The sequence below is a fragment of the Salvelinus alpinus genome, chromosome 25, assembly GCF_045679555.1.
Source record: "Salvelinus alpinus chromosome 25, SLU_Salpinus.1, whole genome shotgun sequence".
Taxonomy (NCBI): Eukaryota; Metazoa; Chordata; class Actinopteri; order Salmoniformes; family Salmonidae; genus Salvelinus; species Salvelinus alpinus.
The window spans coordinates 17,556,416-17,579,812 of record NC_092110.1 but is presented as its reverse complement, the minus strand read 5'-3'; the positions used below and the strand labels follow the sequence as shown (position 1 = coordinate 17,579,812).

Genomic DNA, 23,397 nt, shown 5'->3' with positions numbered 1-23,397 from the left:
GGGAAACTATTTAATCCATTTTAGAATAAGGCTGTATCTGAATACTTTCTGAATGCACTGTATGTGTGAGTGTGTGGGTAGAGTCCAGTGAAAGTGCAGAGTCGGTGTAACAGAGTCAGTGTAATAAAGCGTCAATGCAATAGTCCAGGTAGATATCCAATATACATACTGCTGTAGGCTACACACCTGTTCTATTAATATACACACCATTTATATATATTTATACCCCGGACTCTGACATTGCTCGTTCTGATATTGCTCGCTCTGTCTTAATGTCTTGTTATTTTATTTTTTACGTTTGAATCATGTGTTTATTGTTATTGTATTACTAGAAATCACTGCACTGTTGGAGATAGAAACATAAGAATTTCGCTGCGATAACATCTGAAATCTGTGTATGCGATTCTATATGTATAGGCTAGTACTGAACATATTTTTACATAACGTTTGCAGAGCTAGACTAATGGGACTTTGAATTGAAGGATCATGGGCTTCAAATATCTCATATTCATTGTCTCCACAAGCACAGGTACAGGTTCACTCTAAACCCTTACCCATTTTTACATGTCAACTTCAATTTGATCGGGACGTCCCAAGGATTCCGGATAGCAGGGGCAGGTGGCATTAGCGCGCGCTCCCGAAAAGGCAACGAAGAAGTGGGAGGGGATAAGCAGCTGATCAGCTAGCTGCTATGCTAACTAGCTACAACATTGTTCCAAGCAACCTCTCCAGCGTGGCACCTCATGCCATTTCGAAGGAATTAAAACACATTCTTCTGCACTCATGTTTTGACTTTCCGCGATGGAGGCTTGACCTCTCCGAACTGCATTGATCAACAACACTTAAGGAAAACACAATTTACGGATTTAATTGTTTTAATAGTTACGTGTATTTTTTTCGCTCATTTCCGTACGGGCCCGACAAACACAGTTTGATAGCTAAGGTTAGCTAACGTCACAGTACAGTAGCTACTGATTGTTCGAGTTTGTGCTCAGAAAGTCAGTTGTCCTCGTCCTGAAATGGACACAGGAGTTGTCCCCGAAAAGAAAAGGTACGTTAACCTCTAGTTTACTAGCAAGCCAATGTTTTTTTTTTACTTAAATAAATAGATAGCTAGCTTCTGTTTGATTTTTTTAAACGTTAGATTTTGATGCGTTTGCGTAGCTAACGTTACTACAGTAGCTAACTATATAGATAATAAGCTAAAGCTAGCCTAGCCAACTAGCTAGATAGACAACTATACTTAAAATATATATGTATACACTTAACGTTAGTTAGCTAGTAACTACCAGCTAGCTTGTTAGCTGTCTGATAGCTAACTAAGCTTCATTATGTTTTAATAAGCAAACGTTAACTTGCTAGGTTCTTCTCTCCCGTAAGTGACAGTTTACAGCCAAGAGGTCGCACGATATGGGTATGTGATTCAATCTGTATCGCTGAAGCTCGGAGTTATGGCGCGATTAAAACGTCAAGGTCATTTTTGTTTGAGGTGACACTTTTGTCCATGTAGTATATGTGGACACTCCTTCAAATTAATGGATTCGGCTATAGGTGTATAAAATCGAGCACACAGCCATGCAATCTCCATAGACAAACATTGTCAGTAGAATGGCCTGTACAGAAGTCTTTCAACGTGGCATACTATCATAGTAATCCACCTTTCCACAAGTCAGTTTGTCAAATTTCTGCCCTGCTAGAGCTGCCCTGTTAAACAGTATGTGCTGTTATTGTGAAGTGGAAACGTCTAGGAGCAACAACGGCTCAGCTGCAAGTTCGTAGGCTACACAAGCTCACAAAATGGGACCGCAGAGCGCATGAAAATTGTCTGTCCTCGGTTGCAACACTCACTACCGAGTTCCAAACTGCCTCTGGAGGCAACGTCAGCACAATAACTGTTTGTCGGGAGCTTCATGAAATGGGTTTCCATGGCCGAGCAGCCGCACGCACACAAGCCTAAGATCACCATTCGCAATGCCAAGTGTCTGCTGGAGTGGTGTACTCTGGAGCTGTGGAAACGCGTTCTATGGAGTGATGAATCACGCACCGTCTGGCAGTCCGACGGACCAATCTGGGTTTGACGGATGCCAGGAGAATGCTACCTGCCCCAATGCTTAGTGCCAACTCTAAAGTTTGATGGAGCAACAATGGTCTGGGGATATTTTTTGTGGTTCGGGCTAGGCCCCTTAGTTCCAATGACGGGAAAACGTAACGCTACAGCATACAATAACATTCTAGACGATTCTGTGCTTCCAACTTCGTGGCAACAGTTTAGTGAAGGCCCTTTCCTGTTTCAGCATGACAATGCCCCCGTGCACAAAGCGAGGTCCATACAGAAATATTTTGTTGAGATCGGTGTGGAAGAACTAGACTGGCCTGCACAGAGCCCTGACCTCAACGCCATCTAACACGTTTGGGATGAATTGGAACGCAGACTGCGAGCCAGGCCTTATCGCCCAACATCAGTGCCCGACCTCACTAATGCTGTTGTGGCTGAATGGAAGCAAGTCCCTGCAGCAGTGTAACAACATCTTGTGTAAAGCCTTCTGAGAAAAGTGGAGGCTGTTATAGCAGCAAAGGGAGGGACCAACTCGTGATTTTGGAATGGGATGTGAGTACTTTTTGCCATGTAGTGTATGCAGCGTTTACAGTGAATGCAGTCTCAACGCGGGAACATTGCCTTTAAATTTCTGTCGCACTATAGCGCTGAACTTCAGCGATACGGATTGAATCGAGCCCTTACCTTGTTGGCTACCTTGACCTTCTTGGTCCTGAGAAGACAAATGTGACATGTTTGACCAAGGTATACACAGGAATGTTGATATGCCACACCTGTCAGGTGGATGAATTATATGTGCAAAGGAGGAATGCTCACCAATAGGGATGTAAACAAATTTGTGCACAACAGTTGAGAGGAATAAGCTTTTTGTGAGTATGGAACATTTCTGGGGTTTATTTCAGCTCATGAAACATGGGACCAAAGCATTACATGTTGCGTTTCTATGTTTGTTCAGTGTAATTTGATGTAGTCCTACATTAGTTTTGACAAGTCCTACAATGACAAGATGGCGCCGGAGAACAAGGCTGACGTTTTACGTATTCCTAACCAATAGTTTTTTTTGTTAGTTTCTTTTGTGTTTGTAACATTTTTTTTTTTTAACTTACTTTGTACATGATGTTGCTGCTACCATCTCTTATGACTGAAAAGATCTTCTGGGCATCAGAACTGCTATTACTCACCACTGACTGTCAGAATCCTTTTTTTCCTTTAACAAGTCTGACGAGCCCGACGTGAATCGTATACTCCTCTCCTGGGAACAGGCCCAGATCCCCGTCATTTGCGTGAAGAGAAGGCAGAGCAAGGGGCCAGAGGGCGGGCTGCCTTCAGAGAATTCGTAGGCGATCGAATAAACACCCACTTCCCTCCATTCTGCTAGCAAATGTGCAATCCTTGGAGAATAAAATCTACAAGTTACGCGGAAGATTAAACTACCAACGGGACATTAAAAACTGTAACATCTTATGCTTCACGGAGTCGTGGCTGAACGACAACAAAATCATTATGCGATATACCGGCAGGATAGAACAGCGGCGTCTGGTAAGACATGGGGCGGCAGACTATGTATTTTTGTAAATAACAGCTGGTGCACGATATCTAAGGAAGTCTCGAGCTATTGATAGCCTCATGATAAGCTGTAGACCACACTACCTACCGAGAAAGTTTTCATCTGTATTCTTCGTAGCTGTTAACATACCTCCACAGTCAGAGGCTGGCACTAAGACAGCATTGAATGACCTGAATTCCTCCATAAGGAAACAAGAAAATGCTCAGCTAGAGGTGGAGCTCCTAGTAGCCGGGAACTTTAATGCAGGGAAACTTAAATTAGTTTTACCAAATTTCTCTCAGCCCGTTAAATGTGCAACCAGAGGAAAAATAACTCTGGAACACCTATACTCCACACACAGAGATGCATACAAAGCTCTCCCTCGACCTTCATTTGGCAAATCTGACCATAATTCTATCCTCCTGATTCCTGCTAACAATCAAAAATTAAAGCAGGAAGCACCAGTGACTAGATCAATAAAAAAGTGGTCAGATGAAGCAGATGCTAAACTACCGCACTGTTTTGCTAGCACAGACTGGAATATGTTCCGTGATTCCGCCGATGGCATTGAGGAGTACACCACATCAGTCACTGACTATATCAATAAGTGCATCGAGGACGTCCCCCCCACAGTGACTGTACGTACATACCTCAACCAGAATCCATGGATTACACGCAGCATTCACACTGAGCTAAAGGGTAGAGCTGCTGCTGTCAAGGGGCTGTACTCTAACCTGGAAGCGTATAAGAAATCCTGCTATGCCCTCCAACAGACCATCAAACAGGAAAAGTGTCAATACAGGACTAAGGTCGAATCGTACTACACCAGCGCTGACGCTCGTCGGATGTGGCAGGGCTTGCAAACCATTACAGACTACAAAGGGAAGCACAGCCGAAAGCTGCCCAGTGACACGAGCCTACCAGACGAGATTAACTTCTATGCTCGCTTGAGGCAAATAACACTGAAACATGCATAAGGGCACCAGCTGTTCCGGAAGACTGTGATCACGCTCTGCAGCCGATGTAAGACCTTTTTAAACAGGTCAACATTCACAAGGTGGGCCAGACACATTACCAGGATGTGTACTGCGAGCATGCGCTGACTAACTGGACAGTGTCTTCACTGACGTTTTCAACCTCTCCCTGTCCGAGTCTGTAATACCAACATAGTGCCTTTTCCCAAGAACACTAAGGTAACCTGCCTAAATGACTACCAACCCATAGCACTCACGTCTGTAGCCATGAAGTGCTTTGAAAGGCTGGTCATGGCTCACATCAACACGATCATCCCAGAAACCCTAGACCCACTCCAATTTACATACTGCACCAACAGATCCACAGATGATGCCATCTCTATTGTACTCCACACTGCCCTTTCCCATCTGGACAAAATGATCACCTACGTGAGAATGCTATTCATTGACTACAGCTCAGCGTTCAACACCATAGTGCCCTCAAAGCTCATCACTAAGCTAAGGATCCTAGGACTAAACAGCTCCCTCTGCAACTGGATCCTAGACTTCCTGACGGGCTGCCCCCAGGTGGTAAGGGTAGGTAACAACACATCTGCCACGCTGATCCTCAACACGGGAGCCCCTCGGATGCGTGCTCAGTCCTCTCCTGTACTCCCTGTTCACTCATGACTGCACGGCCAGGCACAACTCCAACACCATCATTCAATTTGCTGATGACACAACAGTGGTAGGCCTGATCAACAACGAGACAGCCTATAGGGAGGAGGTCAGAGACCTGGCCGTGTGGTGCCAGGACGACAACCTCTCCCTCAATTTGATCAAGACAAAGGAGATGATTGTCGACTACAGGAAAAGGAGGACGGCGCACGCCCCCATTCTCATCGACGGGGCTGCAGTGGAGGAGGTTGAGAGCTTCAAGTTTCTTGGTGTCCAATTCACCAACAAACTAACGTGGTCCAAGCACACCAAGACAGTCGTGAAGAGGGCACAACAAAACCTATTCCCCCTCAGGAGACTGAAAAGATTTGCCATGCGTCCTCAGATCCTCAAAAGGTTCTGCAGCTGCACAATCGAGAGCATCCTGACTGGTTGCATCACTGCCTGGTATGGTAACTGCTCGGCCTCCGACCGCAAGGCACTACAAAGGGTAGTGTGAACGGACCAGTACATCACTGGGGCCATGCTTCCTGCCATCCAGGACCTCTATAGCAGGCGGTGTCAGAGGAAAACCCTAAAGTTTGTCAGACTCCAGCCACCCTAGTCATAGACTGTTCTCTCTGCTACTGCATAGTATGCGGTACCAGAGCGCCAAGTCTCTAGGTCCAAGAGGCTTCTAAACAGCTTCTACCCCCAAGCCATAAGACTCCTGAACATACAATCAAATGGCTACCCAGGCTATTTGCATTGCCCCCTCTTTTACCCTGCTGCTACTCTATCATCTATCCATAGTCACTTTAATAACTCTACCTACATGTACATATTACCTCAACTAACCGGTGCCCCCCCCCCCCCCCCCCCCCGTGTATAGTCTCGCTATTGTTATTCTTTTGTTACTTTTATTTCTTATTCTTATATATTTTTTAAACTGCATTGTTGGTTAGGGGCTCGTAAGTAAGCATGTGACTAATAATATTTGATATGTCAACTCTTATCTTGTCTGAAATAATATGAACAATTTGTCATTGTAAAGAGGTTCATCTATTGGAAGATACTGCTGTTAGTGATTTTTCTTTAAAATATTCCAAATTCAAAGCTGTTCTTTGGCCCATCTATAATTTCAGTGGTTTAGTTGCCATTGGCCAACTTAGAGTGAACCGAGGTAGGCTGGAAAATGGTTTTGTTAGTGTTGAGTATAACATTCTCTGGGTGTAGGTGGGCAGAATTTAGACATGTAGGGAATATATTTAGGTATGTTGTGAGGTTTGACTCGTACAGGGGGCTAAACTTGTTACCTTTTTATATACAATTTAGTTCTTATTTTACTTAGAACTGCTAAAATGAATTCAGGAACATCCTATTTTGCGCTCTACTTTCACAACACTGCTTTGCCCACAGGTTTTATATGAACGGAAAGCAAAACCATAGCAAGGTTATGGTACATTGATTTTGTGTGTGGCAGTCTACACAGGTTGTTGTGATCTTATTTCCATCTAATTTCTTAATCACTGAGAGCCTGACGTCAATGGGAGTTCCTGGCACGAAGTGTGTGTGACAATTTACTGGGTGAATTTAATTGGCACTTTCTGTGTACATTGGCCAAATGAAGAGAAAGGCCATTACGCTGAACAAACCACCTATTTTAATTATTTAAAAAAAATACATTTTTGTTATATGCAAGTAGGCCTATGGGTATTTTATGATCTGTGGTCTTAAATATATTTATCATAGGCATAGGGCTAGCCTACTTCCTGTTCTGTACTAAACCTGTAGCTACATGATGGACCTATCATGAGCTTAATTTTACACAAGAGCCTCAACCCATAGCCTGGAGCGATTGTGTCTGAGATTGAGCAATTTGGTTTTGTGAGATACATGCAGGCTGTAATACAATTTGGAGGAATCAGAAATGAGTAATTTATCACTGGTCAATTGAAAAGAGGTTAGAACAGCTTGTAACGTTTGTTTTGCACAGTGCTCTACTGTCCACTGGGGCACTTTACAGCCTGAAAGAGGTTACGTAACACAACAGACGAGGCTATGTTTTCCTTCACACTGGACACTAGTGACAGATCACCCCAAACAGTTCCAAGTAAAAGCAGGTCAGTCCATTTTATTAATTCAGTCAGGGAATGGGGTTACAATAAAATTGATAATGGCTTTCTACAGCACTGAATGTGAGACTTGTCTTTTGACCCATGTCCACCTGTTTGCATGACTGAGCTTTATCCTCAAGTGTTATATAATATATTTGTTATTATTATATAACAGGGCAATTAAGACTAACATTATACAACAGATGTGCTGGTTAGGCCTGTGCTATATCTGCGAGCCAAAATGGCTGTTAGGCATGTATGTGCATAGAGATGTTTTGTAATGGTGGCCTCTCTTAGCCTTTGTTTTCAGCCCATACTTGTGATTCTGATGAAGGATGAGGATCAATGCAGTGCTTTCCCTGCTTTTAGAGAAAGGAAAAAACAGCCTCCCAACTGTACTGTGGATGGAGCAATGCACAATTAAAACTGCAGCAGAAGATTCCTGTATGCTGTACTAGCCTTTGTTTGTACTGCACAGAGTTCACTTTGTAGAATTTGACCTCCAACCTAAACCAGCACCTTTTCAAATAGTTGTCCAGAGAATTCATGTCTCTGCATAATCCAAAGTTGTCAGTCAAATCTGAATAGAATCCTTACAAATACTAAGCACAGAGATATTTTTCTAAATGCTAGGTTAGATTTTCATGTGGCTGATTTCCACAGGTGGAGACCTAGATGCTCAGATGTTTTTTATGTTGATCTGCCTCTTAGCAGCAGTGGTTGGTTAGTTGGAAGATATTGCTCTGGGCTATGGCCAGAGGCCAGGACTCTGTAACAGGGGCCGGAGGGTGAGAAGTGTGTTTATGCTATGCAGAACTGGTTGCGTAACACACAGGATCAGCTTTCAAACTCAGACCCCAGAGAGGCAGGCAGACAGTCAGGTCCTGATGTAGTCTGGCAGAGCTGACGTAGGAGAGCGTAAATCCGGGTTCCCCAACTGGCGGCCTGCGGGAAGAATTGGGCCCATGGTTGGTTTTATTTGTCCCCCCAAGCTTTCTGAGCAAAAAAATAATATATACATTTGTATTGTTAGAAATGTAAAAACACCAGGAAATCAGCCCCAAATCATTTTAATTTAAGAAATATGTTCCCAAGTATTCTTACACGAGGGACACTTGATCGTATACAAATGTAGGCAAGAGTTATAATGTTTGACTAAAACAATTTCAACCGTTTGACCATCTTGTGGTCAATGTGCAGTCCACTAATTATTTGTAATTATGTTCCGGCCACCCGACCATCCGCTCAACAAAAAAATTGGCCAGCGGCTGAATCTGGTTGATTTTATCCCTGGTATAAATATTTGGCCTCTGCTGACTGAGCTCATGACCTGCACAGTCAGCTTGAGGAACAGACTGACTGACTGCCAGCCTGTCTGTTTGACTAAAGGCTGAGGGAATGCATGGGTTCGTCTCATCCAGGGTTTCCATTAGCCAGTAATAGCCAGCTTTTGTCGGATTTTATTAATTAATTTTTATTTATATTAAATTGGCGCCTACCAATTGTCCGGGAGAAGGAAAAAATGGCATTGTGAAATAATGCTTTTTAGCTTATTCATTGATGGAAATATCAGTCGAGGGGAAATGCATTTGACTGGTCATGCTTATCGGTCTATAGGTTAATTAGCTTAACTAAGTGGAATTAAGTTGGTTCGTGTATACAGTATATTCGTTGTGTATCTTATCACATCGTGCAGCATACCGATACAGAGCCTTTGAGTGGAAACTCTGTCAGGGAGTGTGAGAGCTACTGTCATAGCATCTCAACAGCCAATGCATAGGCAATGGAAGGCAGACTTCGTCAGCACGTCACACCACTTTGCAATGAGCTGGAGGCAGTATGCATTTTGAAGGCATATACTTAATTGTTTGAAACTTGAATGTTTTCTTACATATTATGAGGCATGTCTTACCTTGCTTCAAAGTAGCCTAGTCAAAATCAGACCATATCCATGGAGGCAATTATTTATCAACTAACTTTCATTTTCCAGTAAGTAGCCAAATGGCACAATCGTAGTCATATTAATAACCCATGCTAGTTTGTTGCATATTAGATCTCACCTCTTTCTAAATTTTGAACAGATATTTATCTGCCCCGTAAAACTGCTTGCATGTGCAGTGCTCTTTTGACAAGTGTTTTCCTACTAATTGTATTATAGAACAAACATTCACGTGTAGCCTACTGCCCTGTGTGCATTGCTGCACTTATAATGTGAATAAATCATAGTTTAGCAACATTTTAAGCAAAACATTCTGTTCTGTGGCATCACTCATACATTTTAAACTTTTTTTGTATTTTTATGTAGCCTAGACAAACTGACCAATAGAATAGGTCAACTTTTCTACTATGGGGGATAGTAGATTGACATAGGCTAGTGATTTTGCCGTTCGTTACTCGTCTTGAAAAGTAAATGTGGACAGTTTATTTCTAACATCTTCAAATTGCGCATCAGAATTATTTAAGAAGGACCGCACATCGTTGCTTCCTCGACTTGCATGTTCTGTTTTATATGAATTAGCATAATCTAAATGTGATTTCTGTCATTCTGAGCACTGTGGGTGGACTCCCTAATCCCTAATCAGCATATGGGTCCGGGAAATTTTTCGTATGTCTGTTAAAATGCTGCTGGTCAAATGTCCTTTGTCTCATCATGCACATTATGCAAAACCTGCAGACATATTCACTGAGCACAGGGCTCTACAGCGCAACCATTATATTCGCATATGCGCCTAACTATGTGACCTAGACTTTTAGTTTAAGTTTCTAGCTTTAATAGCTGACATTTTTTCATTGCTCCTACATATCTTTGTTTGCGCCTACATTTTTTCAACTTAGGCGCACACATGCTCCTTGTACAAAAGGTCAGTGTTGACCCCTGAATAATTCCAAATATTTTGGTCACAAAGCAGGTCTTCATCTAGGCTACTCATGTAGGACAACATGTAGGCCTACACACAGGTGGATAAGCTTCTGTCATTAACTGTTTAGTATGGACGTGTTTCTGAAATGGTCAGGCTAATAGTGCATTTTTATATAAAAACAATGTCAATTCAATTGTCTGATGCATTTACAGACAGCCTCAAAACGTAATTATGTTACTGTAACTCCGTAACAGATCGATTTACGTTTCACGTTTCGGAGGGCTTTTATATTGATGTCTTTATTTTTGTGGGGAATGCTGCACACTTTGTTTGATTTACGCTTCTTAATGTAGGGTTAAGAGTACAACTCAGCAGCATCCCCTGGTCTGTATTGGTGTCTATAAAGACCGACAATAAGCAAAGCATGTGATCACATTTGGGAGATAAAAATTCAAACTCTGAAAGGGATTGAAAGATGTTTTGTCTTTGTTTTCAGCAGGCCTTTTTTCAACATCAATAAAGCCTTTCAATTCCCTTGGAGTTTTTCTAAAGTACAGTGCCTTCAGAAAGTATTCAGACCCTTGACCTTTTTCACATTTTGTTACGTTACAGCCTTATTCTAAAATGAATTATTGTTTTTTCACCTCATCACTGCACACTACCCCATAATGACAAAGAAAAACAGGTTTTTATACTTTTTTGCAAATGTATTAATTAGCTCACATATACATATGTATTCAGACCCTTTACTCAGTTGAAGCACCTTTGGCAGTGATTACAGCCTCGTCTTCTTGGGAATGACGCTATGAGCTTGGCACACCTGTATTTGGGGAGTTTCTCCCATTTGTCTCTGCAGATGTCAAGTTGGATGGGGAGTGTCACTGCACAGCTATTTTCAGTTTTCGCTGAGCGCTCTGGAGCAGGCTTTCATCAAGGATCTGTTCATCTCTCCCTCGATCCTGTCTCTTTTCCCAGTCCCTGCCGCTGAAAAACACCCCAACAGCATGATGCTGCCACCACCATGCTTCACTGTAGGGATGGTGCCAGGTTTCCTCCAGACGTGAAGCTTGGCTTTCTGGCTAAGAGTTCAATCTTGGCTTCATCAGACCAGAGAATCTTGTTTCTCATGGTCTGAGAGTCCTTTAAGTGCCTTTTGGCACACACCAAGTGTGCCGTCATGCCTTTTACTGAGGAATGGCTTCAGTCTGGCCACTCTACCATTACTGCCTGATTGGTGGAGTGCTGCAGAGATGGTTGTCCTTCTGGAAGGTTCTTCCATCTCCACAGAGGAACTCTGGAGCTCTGTCAGAGTGACCATCAGGTTCTATGTCACCTCCTTGAGCATGGCCCTTCTCCCCCGATTGCTCAGTTGAGCTGGGCGGCCAGCTTTAGAAAGAGTCTTGGTGGTTCCAAACGTCTTCCATTTAAGAATGATGGAGGCTAGAGGCTACTGTTATCTTGGGGCCCTTCAATGTTGCAGACATTTTTTGATACCCTTCCCCAGATCTCTGCCTCAACACAATCTTGTCTCGGAGCTCTGCTGACAATTCCTTCAACGTCATGGCTTGGTTTTTGCTGTGACATGCACTGTCAACTGTGGGACCTTATATAGATAGGCGTGTGCTTTTTACAAAATCATATCCAATCAATTGAATTTACCACAGGTGGACTCCAAGTTGTAGAAACATCTCAAGGATGATCAATGGAAACATGCTGCAGTTGAGCTCAATTTTGAGCCTTATATCAAAAGGTCTGAATACTAGTATTTCTGTTTTAATAAATTTGCTAATATTTCCTGACCTGTTTTTGCTTTGTCATTCAAATCAAATTTTATTGGTCACATACACATAGTTAGCAAATGTTATTGTGAGTGTAGCGAAATGCTTGTGCTTCTAGTTACGACAGTGCAGTAATATCTAACAATTCCACAACAAATACCTACTACACATGTCTAAGTAAGGAATGGAATAAGAATATAGACAAATATATGGATGAGCAATGTCAGAGCGGCATAGGCTAAGATGCAATAATATAGAATACAGTATATACATATGAGTTGAGTAATGCAACATATGTAAACATTATTAGTGGCGTTATTAAAGTGACTAGTGTTCCATTTATTAAAGTTGCCAATGATTGAGTCTGTATGTAGGCAGCAGCTTGTATATCCTAGTGGTGGCTGTTTAACAGTCTGATGGCCTTGAGATAGAAGCTGTCTTTCGGTCCCAGCTTTGATGCACCTGTACTGACCTCGCCTTCTGGATGGTAGCGGGGTGAACAGGCAGTGGCTCGGCAGGTTGTTGTCCTTAATTATCTTTTTGGCCTTCCTGTGACCGAGTGCTGTAGGTGTCCTGGAGGGCAGGTAGTTTGCCCCCGGTGATGCGTTGTGCAGAACACTCCACCATCTGGAGAGCCCTGCGGTTGTGGGCGGTGCCGTTATCGTTCCATTATGGGGTATTGTGTGTAGATATTTTTTTTATTGTGTAATAAAATGGGTAAGGGGTCTGAATATATCAGACCCTTACTCCAGGGGAGTAGGGGATATTTGTCTCCAGGGGATATTTATTTTGCCTTGTAATTGAGCTCTATTACACTAGCCTACATGTTTTAACATTCCCTCACTTAATGGAGAATCACACTGGCCTATTTTTGTAGAGAATTGATCTTTGTATTCGGACCTTTGAGGGACCGATCTTAGAGAATCCGAGGTCTAGCCTGCATTCTTAGGTTTTTTTCACTCTTCAGAAGAGGCTCCTTTGTTCCTGCAATGGTCGTTGTTGCATGCAGTGTACACGTTTAGGAGGCAATCTGCCCAGTAGTCTGTCTTTAAAAAAAAAAATCATTGAAGTAGACTGGTGAAAGGCGCTATATGCGTAGTGCTCATTGTAATGGCTGGAATGATTTTAATGGAATGGAGTCAAACACTTTTGTTTTCATGTGTTTGTGTTTGTTACCATTCCATTGATTCCATTCCAGCCCTTACAATGAGCCTGTCCTCCTATAGCTCCTCCCACCAGCTGCCTCTGTAAGTGTATGTGTCCCAAAAGAGCCCTGTCTGTCCCTCCTTGCTGTCTCTAGTGGGAGATGGGAGTGTTGGCAGCAAGTGTTAGGATGATAGGCGGTGCACCAAGCAGGCAGAGTGGAGGGAGTACTGCACATCACACACAACCAAGCCCTGTCTCCTTGCCAATCACTCCATGGGTGATCGCTGCGCTTCCTTTTGTTCGCAGCCAATAAGACGTCAGACTGAGCCAGCGTATGTAAATGAGCCTGCTGTGGTGAGATGGCTGGACTGAGAGCTTGTTGCTGACCCTGCATCCTTCCCCACTGTGTCTGGCCAGTGGCTGAGTGAGCAGCTCACAGAGTAGAGCAGGCAGACACAACAACAATACAAGCCCTGGTGGTGTGTGTGTGTGTGTGTGTTTGGTCTGGACCCAGACTCTGACTTGCCTTGATTGTTCTGTCTCCAACAGCAGGGTGAGCTCGGACCGGAGGAAGGAGAAGTCCCGGGATGCGGCGCGATGCAGGAGGGGGAAGGAGTCGGAGGTGTTCTACGAGCTGGCCCAGGAGCTGCCCCTGCCCCACAGCGTCACTTCCAACCTGGACAAGGCCTCCATCATGAGACTGGCCATCAGTTACTTGCACATGAGGAATCTGCTGAGCACAGGTCCGTACCCCAGGGAAAGGAGGGGGAGGATATATAGGTTTGTAGTGTCCAAATTACCTTTGAGGTTAAGGGGTGGGTGTAAGAAAGAGAGAGGTGGTGAAGCGGTGAGCAGCCTTTGTTAGCCAGGGCAGCTCTGGGAGATCTATGAACTTGCAGACAGGAGGATATAGATCCTTTTGTCCTCCTCCCTCTGTGCACTCTTTCTGTGTATGTCGTAGTGCCCTGCCCCAAAAGCATGTGCGTTGGCTAGTAATCATATATCCCGGTCACCACGCTGTCCCTACTGCTACCTCCTCCTTTTTTCTCTCTAGACGATGAGGAGGAGCAGGAGGAGAGTGAGCTGTACTCCCAGCTGAATGGCTCCTGTCTGAAGGCTCTAGAGGGCTTCCTCATGGTGCTGTCTGAGGACGGGGACATGATCTATCTCTCTGAGAATGTCAACAAGTGCTTGGGTCTGGCACAGGTAGGTTTTCTGAGACAACTGACTAGGACAGACCGATATAGAATGCAGATCATTTTACTATTCTTCCCTTTGCTTGAATATGTTGTATGTTTCTAAATGTCTTTCCTCTCTGTCCATGGGCAGATTGACCTGACAGGACTTAGTGTGTTTGAGTACACACACCCCTGTGACCATGAGGAGCTGAGGGAGATGCTGGTACACAGAACAGGTGAGACACGCCCCTATGAAAACACACAAACTAAGGTTTCTACTGAAACAACTGTGTTACACACAGCACTCTGGGATATCAGAGTAACAAATAGTGCAGCGCTGAAGTTTAGCAGCTCAGAGCAAAACCAAATCAGAACCGGTTATCATTTCCCCCACCATCCCTGAGGTCAGTGATTAGTGGGCTACAGTCTTCCCATGGCATTCACTCTGCTTCACTGGTAAACTGCTACATTCCTTTTTGCACATCACACCAACACTAAATGTATTTTTTTTTTCTTAACCTCGGTCTCACCTCTCTCTGTCTGTTCAGGGACCTCTAAAAAGTCAAAGGAACCAAACACAGAACGCAGCTTCTTCTTGCGGATGAAATGTACCCTCACCAACAGGGGTCGCACTGTCAATGTCAAATCAGCCACCTGGAAGGTTCTCCACTGCTCAGGCCATGTGCGGGTCCATGAAGACCCAGCTGAGCAGAGCCCCGGTGGGCACAAGGAGCCGTCCGTCCCCTACCTGGTGCTGGTCTGTGACCCCATCCCCCACCCCTCCAACATCGAGGCGCCGCTGGACACCAAGACTTTCCTCAGCCGCCACACACTGGACATGAAGTTCACCTACTGTGACGAGAGGTGAGACTGAGACCTACCATTCCACTGACTGCAGCACCAGCATAATGTAGTAGAATAATACTGAATCTTGCACAAATCTTTATTCCATATCAGGGCTATTGCTGTAAGAATATATGTTGCATAAAAATGTTTTCCCTGAAAAGGAAAATGACTTGTATTCGCACACAAATATGTGAGGAAAAGAATAGGTAGCTCCTGAATGTAGTGCCACAGAGCCACCTGGTGTCCAATAAACAGTAGGATTAACCTGTCCCCTATCTCTGTGTTGTCAAGGATCACAGAGCTGATGGGCTATGATCCAGAGGACCTGTTAAATCGCTCTGTGTATGAGTACTACCACGCCCTGGACTCAGACCACCTCATGAAGACCCATCACAACTGTAAGCACCCCTACCAAAATATGACCATGCAAAGATATCCCCCCGGAAAGCAGACAGGCTGGAAATGTCCAATGTTGGCAATAGGCTTCAGTACATAATACAATGTTCAAGCTACTTGCTGTCTCTTTTCTCATAGTTTTTTTCTCACCCTCTTCTTTCTTCGTCTCCAGTGTTTGCGAAGGGCCAGGTGAGCACAGGCCAGTACCGCATGCTGGCTAAGAGAGGAGGCTTTGTGTGGGTGGAGACTCAGGCCACTGTTATCTACAACAACAAGAACTCCCAGCCCCAGTGTGTTGTGTGTGTCAACTATGTGCTCAGGTATAGTTATGGACCCCACAATGTGTTTTAAATAGGCTATTTTGATGGGGGGGTTTAAACTGTCTGGGGGACTGACTTCACTAGGTTTTGACTCAACCAATCAGATTTTCACTTTGTAAGGGGGAGTAATACATTGATATGTAACTGTTTTTGGCTCCCTCCTGCTACAGTGGCATTGAGGAGGAGAAGATGATGCTGTCTCTGGAGCAGACGGAGGATATGAGGCCTGTGAAGAAGGAGCTGGAGGAGGAGGAGAGCTCTGAGGCAGAGGTGTCCCCTGTGCTCCTGAAGGAGAAGAGCCCAGAGCTGGATGTGATCAAGCTGTTCACCCGGGCGTTGGAGGCCCAGCCCCTGTCCAGCCTGTATGACAGACTGAAGGAGGAACCAGAGGCCCTCACCCTTCTGGCCCCGGCCGCTGGAGACACTATCATCTCCCTGGACTTCAGCATCCCCGGTCAGTACCCTGCCTGAAGCTCTGTGTGATGGTTACTTTTGAATGGAAAAATGAACAGGATAATTAGTGATAGGACTCACACTTTACTGGTCCCAAAACAGACTCTCTGACCCCCTCTTTCCTGTCCCTGCAGACTCTGACATCCTGCAGAAGGAGGTGCCTCTCTACAGGGATGTGATGCTGCCCTCCACCAGTGACAAGCTGGCCCTGCCACTCTCTCTGCTGCCCCCCAGTGATCAGCACCTGGTGCCCAGCACCTCAGTGGACACCAAGGCTGGTCCAGACTCCTCCAGCACCCCAGGCAGCCACAGCTTCACTGAGGTGAGCAGGGATATCACGTCCAGACAGACACCTTTTGAAACTGCCTATCAGGAAATCAATGGAAAGTTTATATGTCAAAAATACTTCTGTTCTCAAATACTAGTCTTTAACCAATGTAATGTCATCTGCAGCCTGACAGCCCATTGGACTTCTGTTTCCCAATGGAGTCTGACATCAGTGCTGAGTTTAAACTGGACATGGTGGAAAGACTGTTTGCCATCGACACAGAGCCAAAGACTCCTTTCACCTTACAGGTACGGTACCTATCTATGGTGAGACATTGTGGGTAGACTAGCTGTATTGATATTTTAAAAAATCCTCACTATTTGTAAGTTCGCTACAATATCCATGTGTGATGATCAGAAACATTTCACAAGTTTGAGTTACACACTCAGCATTGGAGTCAATATGGGCCAGCATCCCTGTGGAACACTTTCGACACCTTGTGTTGATGAATTGAGCCTATAAGGGGGGGAGGGGGTTCTACTCAGTATTAGGAAGGTGTTCTTAATGTCTTGTACACTCAGTGTATGACTTGAATGTGAGTTTGAATTCTTTGGTCAATCGTATGCATATGGTCACTTACGGACCATAATGGACTTCACCATCATCTCAGTACAATGGTAGACCCGAATGAAACACAAGAATCACACCACTCTCACTTGAGTATCTTACCTAGTTATTTTCAGACCAAATTTTTCTCTTTTGTAGTTTTGTCAACTGTGTGTTTTCTATACCAGTTTGTGCCACTCCCTGTAGGTTTTACAGACACTCCCCACCCCTTGGCTACAACCCTTTTAATTTAGTTTACTCTGTGGGCACAACCCATGTGGATTCCTGGTCTCTGGCAGCGATTGGAAATGCCGATCTGTGGTCAAGAACACAGAGTTCATCTCAGCTTATGCTGCCCTTCGGTCCCTTGACTTTTTGGCCCTGACAGAGACATGGATCACCCCTGAGAACACTGCTACTCCAGCTGCTCTCCATCTGACTACGTTTTCTCTCCTAGTCCGAAAGCATCTGGTTGTCGCGGTGGTGGAACAGGGCTACTCATTTCTCCTAAAGTGGAGATTTTCTAAATTTCTCTACTCACCTGTCCATCTCCTCATTTGAATTCCATGCTGTCACTCACTTGTCTGCTCAAGCTTAACATTGTCATCTATTGCCCACCAGGTGCTCTTAGAGTTCCTCAATGAGCTCGACACCTTAATAAACTAATTTCCTGACAATGGCTCACCTCCCTTTGTACTTAACGACTTCAACCTCTCGACGTCTGCCTTAATTTATTTCCAACTCTCCCCACCTTGCCTCTTTTGACCTCACGCTTTCCCAGTCCCCTCCCAATCACAAGGCAGGTAATACGCTTCACCTCATCTTAACTAGAGGCTGTTTACCTACTAATAACACTGCAACCCCCCTCCAGGTCTCTGATTACTACTTTGTTTCATTTTCTGTCTCCCTCTCCTCCAACCCAAACCACTCAGCCCCTACCCAGATGGTCATGCGCAGCCAAAATCTTCTCTCTCTTTCTCGCTACTCTCTCCTCTTCTATCCTATCATCTCCCTTCTGCTAAATAATTCTCCCTTCTGATTCTGCCTCTTCGACCCTCTTCTCCATTTCCGCATTCCGTGACTCGCACTGTCTCCTTTCCTCCCGTCCGGCTCGGCCCTCCCCACCTGCTCCCTGACTGAGTGACTCTTTGCGAGCTTACAGAACAGGGCTGCGGGCAGGAAAACTAAACTTCCGGAGGACCTATCATCCTCTCACTTCCTACTCTCTACCTGCTCTTGCTCTGTATCTGCTGCTAAAGCCACTTTCTATGACTGTACATTTCAAGCTTCTGCCTCTAACCCTTCTCCCTCCCTCCCTAATCCTCCACCTCCTTCTCTGCAGATGGCTTTGTCAGCCACTTTGAAAAGAATGTTGACGACATCCGCTCCTCATTCACTCAGCCTATTGAGTCCACTGGTCCCACTCACTCAGAACTAACCTACGCCTTGACCCCTTTCTCCCCTCTCCAGATGAAGTCATGTGACTAATGAGGTCCAGCCGCCCGACAACCTGCCCGCTCGTCCCAGCCCCTCCTGCCTTCCCCAGAGCATCTCTGGGAACTTCTCACTTCCCTCATCAACTCATCCATGACCACTGCGTCACCTCTGACTTCAAAATGGCCAGAGTCACTCCCCTCAAGAAACCAACCCTTCTGACGTCAAAAACTACGGACTGGTGTCCTTTCTTTTATTTCCATAACACTAGAGCGTGGTGTCTCTGACCAACTCCATCGCTTCCTCTCAGAACAATCTTCTTGACCCTAACCAAGACGGCTCTTCTCTGTGTCAGAGTCTCTCCTCACTGCCAAAGCTGACTCTCTCCTCTGTTCTCATCCTCCTAAATCTATCCTCTGACTTCGACACCGTAAACCATCAGATCCTCCTCCCCACCCTCTCAGGGCTGGGCGTTTCAGGCTCTGCACACTCTTGGATTGCATCCTACCTGGCAGGCCGCTCCTACCACTGACATGGAGAGGATCTGTGTCTGCACCAAGTACTCTCACTACTGGTGTCCCCCAGGGCTTGGTTCTTGGCCCTCATCTCTATACACCAAGCCACTCTGCTCTGTCATCCTCACATGGTCTCTCCTATCGTTGCTATTTGGATGACTTTCAACTACTTTTTTTCTTTCCCCCCCTTCTGACACTCAGGTGGCGACACGCATCTCTGCATGTCTGGCAGATATCTCCGCTTGGATGTGGTCCTACCACCTCAACCTCGGCAAGACGGAGCTGCTTTTCCTCCCGGGTAAGGCCAAGACCTCGCCATCGCGTTTGAAAACTCCATGTTGTACCCCTTTGAGAGTGCAAGAACGTTGGCGTGACTCTGGACAACACCCTGTCGTTTTCAGCAAACATCAAAGCAGTGACTCACTCCTGCAGGTTCATGCTCTATAACATCTGTGGAGTACGACCCTACCTCTCACGGGAAGCGGCGCATGTCCAAATCCAGCTACTTGTCATCTCCAGTCTGAGCAACTGTTCGCTGGGCTCCCCGCTTGTGCGGTCAAACCCCTGCAACTTATCCAGAATGCTGCAGCCCGGCTGGTGTTTAACCTTTCCAGATTCTCCCATGCTCCTCCAGTCGAAGCTCGCATCCACTACAAGATCATGGTACTTGCCTACGGAGCAGCATACCTTCCATACCTTCAGGCTGTGCTGAAACCCTACACCAGGGTTCCCCGACTGGCAGCCCATGGGCTGAAGTTTTCTGAGCAAAAATACATGTAATTCTTTCAAATTTTCATTGTCGGACATGAAATACTTAAAAAAAAACTGGAAATCAGCTCCAATTGATTTTTCTTTTTGGGAATCTGTTTCCAAGTATTCCCACACATGATAGAGAGACACGTGATCGTCTACAAATGTATTGAAATTATAATGTTTTAGTCAAATTGTATATCTGTTTGGGATTCTAGCACTCTTCTGCCACCTCTGGTGTCTTGGGCCTCTCGCCCCCCCTACTAGTGCTGACTTTGCTGATAGCTACTTTATTGAGGAACATCTTACTTATGACTGATATGTGGTCCCACCTAGTTATCTTAAGATGAATGCACTAACTGTAAGTCGCTCTGGATAAGAGCGTCTGCTAAATGACTAAAATGTCAATGTAAATCAGCTGGTATGAGGAAGAGATATAACTTGATTCAGGGAAGAGCTTATCTGATATGTGCTTGTTTCCACCTGTAGGCCATGGAGGACCTGGACCTGGAGATGTTGGCTCCGTACATCCCCATGGATGATGACTTCCAGCTGCGCACTCTGTCCCCAGAGGAGCCTCTGTCTTATGGCCCAGCCCAACCCCTAGAGAGCTCTTCTCTGTGCTCTTCTGTGCACCTCACCCAGGAGGTCCACAGCTACCCTGGCTCCCCCTTCAATGCCTCAGGCAGCCTGGCAGCTTCCCCAGCCCTGGCAGCCCCGGAGCCAGCAGATAGCTCTTGCCCTGCTTCCTTACTCACCAAGACGTAAGCCCCCCACACACACACAAAACAGACACACTCCCTCAAACTGAGCCTCTCCTCAAAACAAAACACTGTGCTGACATGGTGTGTGACTGACTTTTTGTGCTCCAGGGTGCCTCAGATAGACGGGGAGATCCCCCTTAGGTCACTGGCCTCCCAGAATGGACAACGCAAGAGGAAGATGTCTCTGTCTCAGGCTGTCGGAATAGTAAGTGTGTAGGATCAAAGTTTTAAAAGTTCTTATATCAATTCATTATGTGTAAAATGTTTTTCATTTTAGTTGAGATATTGTGTTCAAAAACATTTTGGCTCATATTGAGTGCTAATTTGAATCTGTTTTTCCCAGGGGGGATTGCTCCAGGACCGTCCTGGTCCAGGTAAAAAGCTCAAAGTGTCTGAGCTGGGCCACTCGGATGCTCCCTCCAACAGGACCATACTGCTCCTGCCTACAGGTAGTTTCTCCTGGAACACAAAACAGCCAAGGCCTGGTATTATGCCTCTGCATGTTTTACACATCGTTTACATGAAACAATGACACTAATGACTCATATATTCTCTTGTTTCTCTTAGACCTGGCAAGCCGTCTGCTTGGCATCTCATCGGAGGGCAGCGGCTCACCCTTCACCCTTCCTCAGCTGACCCGATATGACTGTGAGGTCAACGCCCCCGTGGGAGGTCGCCAGCTCCTGCTGCAGGGCGAGGAGCTGCTGAGTGCCCTGGACCAAGTCAACTGAGTCAAAATTTAGCCTGCCCCCTGCTGGACCAGACCAGACACTACAACTTCTCCTCACTCACTCTGTCCCCACCCGCTGCCCCTTTATTTGTCTCTCTCTGTATCAGTGATCTTATAGTTTGGCTGCTGTCTGCATCCACCAAGTGATATCTGCAGCGTTAGAGTTGGTGTTGGGGATGTTGTAGTGTTTGCAGGTAGAGGCACCTAATTGTTTCTTTCTCGGGAGTCTGACAGCAAACGTATGGCACCTCCATGAATGGCTCTGTTGTATCAGGTCTCCATGAAAACCGGCGGTGCTACTGCCAGCAGTGTATTGTAAGCTTCAGTCGCACAATTTATATTTTCTTAAAAAGAAAAAAGATTACCAGCAATCTATATTAAGCCTTTTAAAAAGTAGTTTTAATGGAATTTCAACCATTTTATTTTACTTTTTCCTCTGCATTCTTAAGTCGTATATAACAATACTATTTGGTCCAGGAGGTATTTTTGAATGTTATATCCCCATTACTGGTTACCAGTATTTTAGGCAAATGCATTAAATGTGTAGTCATTCAGTACTTGTCACTTTATTACTTTACTACTGTAAGTGTGTGTTTGTTACTGTGCATAGACCAGGGGAACGTTCAGTGATTGCTTTAACGTCTTGCCATGACTAATAAATACATGTGAGCGGTATAATTAGATCTAAATCCATTTGTTTTTAAGATTGGAGGATTGGCCCCTCAGTTTGATCATGTAATCTATTCATTTTTAGTTGTCAGACCCAAATGGTTTATTTAGATTGAAGTAACATGTACTTCTTTAGCACCATCATATGATCATGTTTTACCAGTATAATTATCTCATTTATTAGTAGCAAGTGTTACTCTTGCATACCTGTTTTCTCAGTTATCTCTTTTATGGTATTGGTCCACATACTGCAGTTTTGGGTTTCTTTCATGCTTCCTGTTGCTGTCTAACATAAATTTACTCCCAAAAAATTATCATAGCCTTGGTTGTTTTTCTTCTTAAATATTTCAACTCTTTAATGTGAACATGGAATATCGTCATGTCATTATTGTATTACACAAGCAATTAATATATACACTGCTCAAAAAAATAAAGGGAACACTAAAATAACACATCCTACATCTGAATGAATGAAATATTCTTATTAAATACTTTTTTCTTTACATAGTTGAATGTGCTGACAACAAAATCACACAAATTATCAATGGAAATCAAATTTATCAACCCATGGAGGTCTGGATTTGGAGTCACACTCAAAATTAAAGTGGAAAACCACGCTACAGGCTGATCCAACTTTGATGTAATGTCCTTAAAACAAGTCAAAATGAGGCTCAGTAGTGTGTGAGGCCTCCACGTGCCTGTATGACCTCCCTACAACGCCTGGGCATGCTCCTGATGAGGTGGCGGATGTTCTCCTGAGGCATCTCCTCCCAGACCTGGACTAAAGCATCCGCCAACTCCTGGACAGTCTGTGGTGCAACGTGGCGTTGGTGGATGGAGCGAGACATGATGTCCCAGATGTGCTCAATTGGATTCAGGTCTGGGGAACGGGCGGGCCAGTGCATAGCATCAATGCCTTCCTCTTGCAGGAACTGCTGACACACTCCAGCCACATGAGGTCTAGCATTGTCTTGCATTAGGAGGAACCCAGGGCCAACCGCACCAGCATATGATCTCACAAGGGGTCTGAGGATCTCATCTCGGTACCTAATGGCAGTCAGGCTACCTCTGGCGAGCACATGGAGGGCTGTGCGGCCCCCCAAAGAAATGCCACCCCACACCATGACTGACCCACCACCAAACCGGTCATGCTGGAGGATGTTGCAGGCAGCAGAACATTCTCCACGGCGTCTCCAGACTGTCACGTCTGTCACGTGCTCAGTGTGAACCTGCTTTCATCTGTGAAGAGCACAGGGCGCCAGTGACGAATTTGCCAATCTTGGTGTTCTCTGGCAAATGCCAATACGTCCTGCACGGTGTTGGGCTGTAAGCACAACCCCCACCTGTGGACGTC

At 45.1% G+C, this 23,397-nt stretch overlaps 1 protein-coding gene across 1 annotated transcript; it reads left to right on the top strand.

Moving 5' to 3' along the window:
- The first annotated feature begins 671 nt into the window (after positions 1-671).
- LOC139553502 (hypoxia-inducible factor 1-alpha) lies at positions 672-22,357 on the top strand. Its single transcript, XM_071365903.1, has 14 exons — positions 672-1,051; positions 13,664-13,857; positions 14,169-14,320; positions 14,444-14,528; positions 14,841-15,156; positions 15,430-15,536; positions 15,707-15,854; positions 16,025-16,308; positions 16,442-16,629; positions 16,761-16,883; positions 20,370-20,644; positions 20,753-20,849; positions 20,988-21,093; positions 21,212-22,357. Exons 1-14 carry the CDS (start codon positions 1,020-1,022, stop codon positions 21,373-21,375), a joined length of 2,271 nt encoding a protein of 756 aa, XP_071222004.1. The 5' UTR covers positions 672-1,019; the 3' UTR covers positions 21,376-22,357.
- The last annotated feature ends 1,040 nt before the right edge of the window (positions 22,358-23,397 follow it).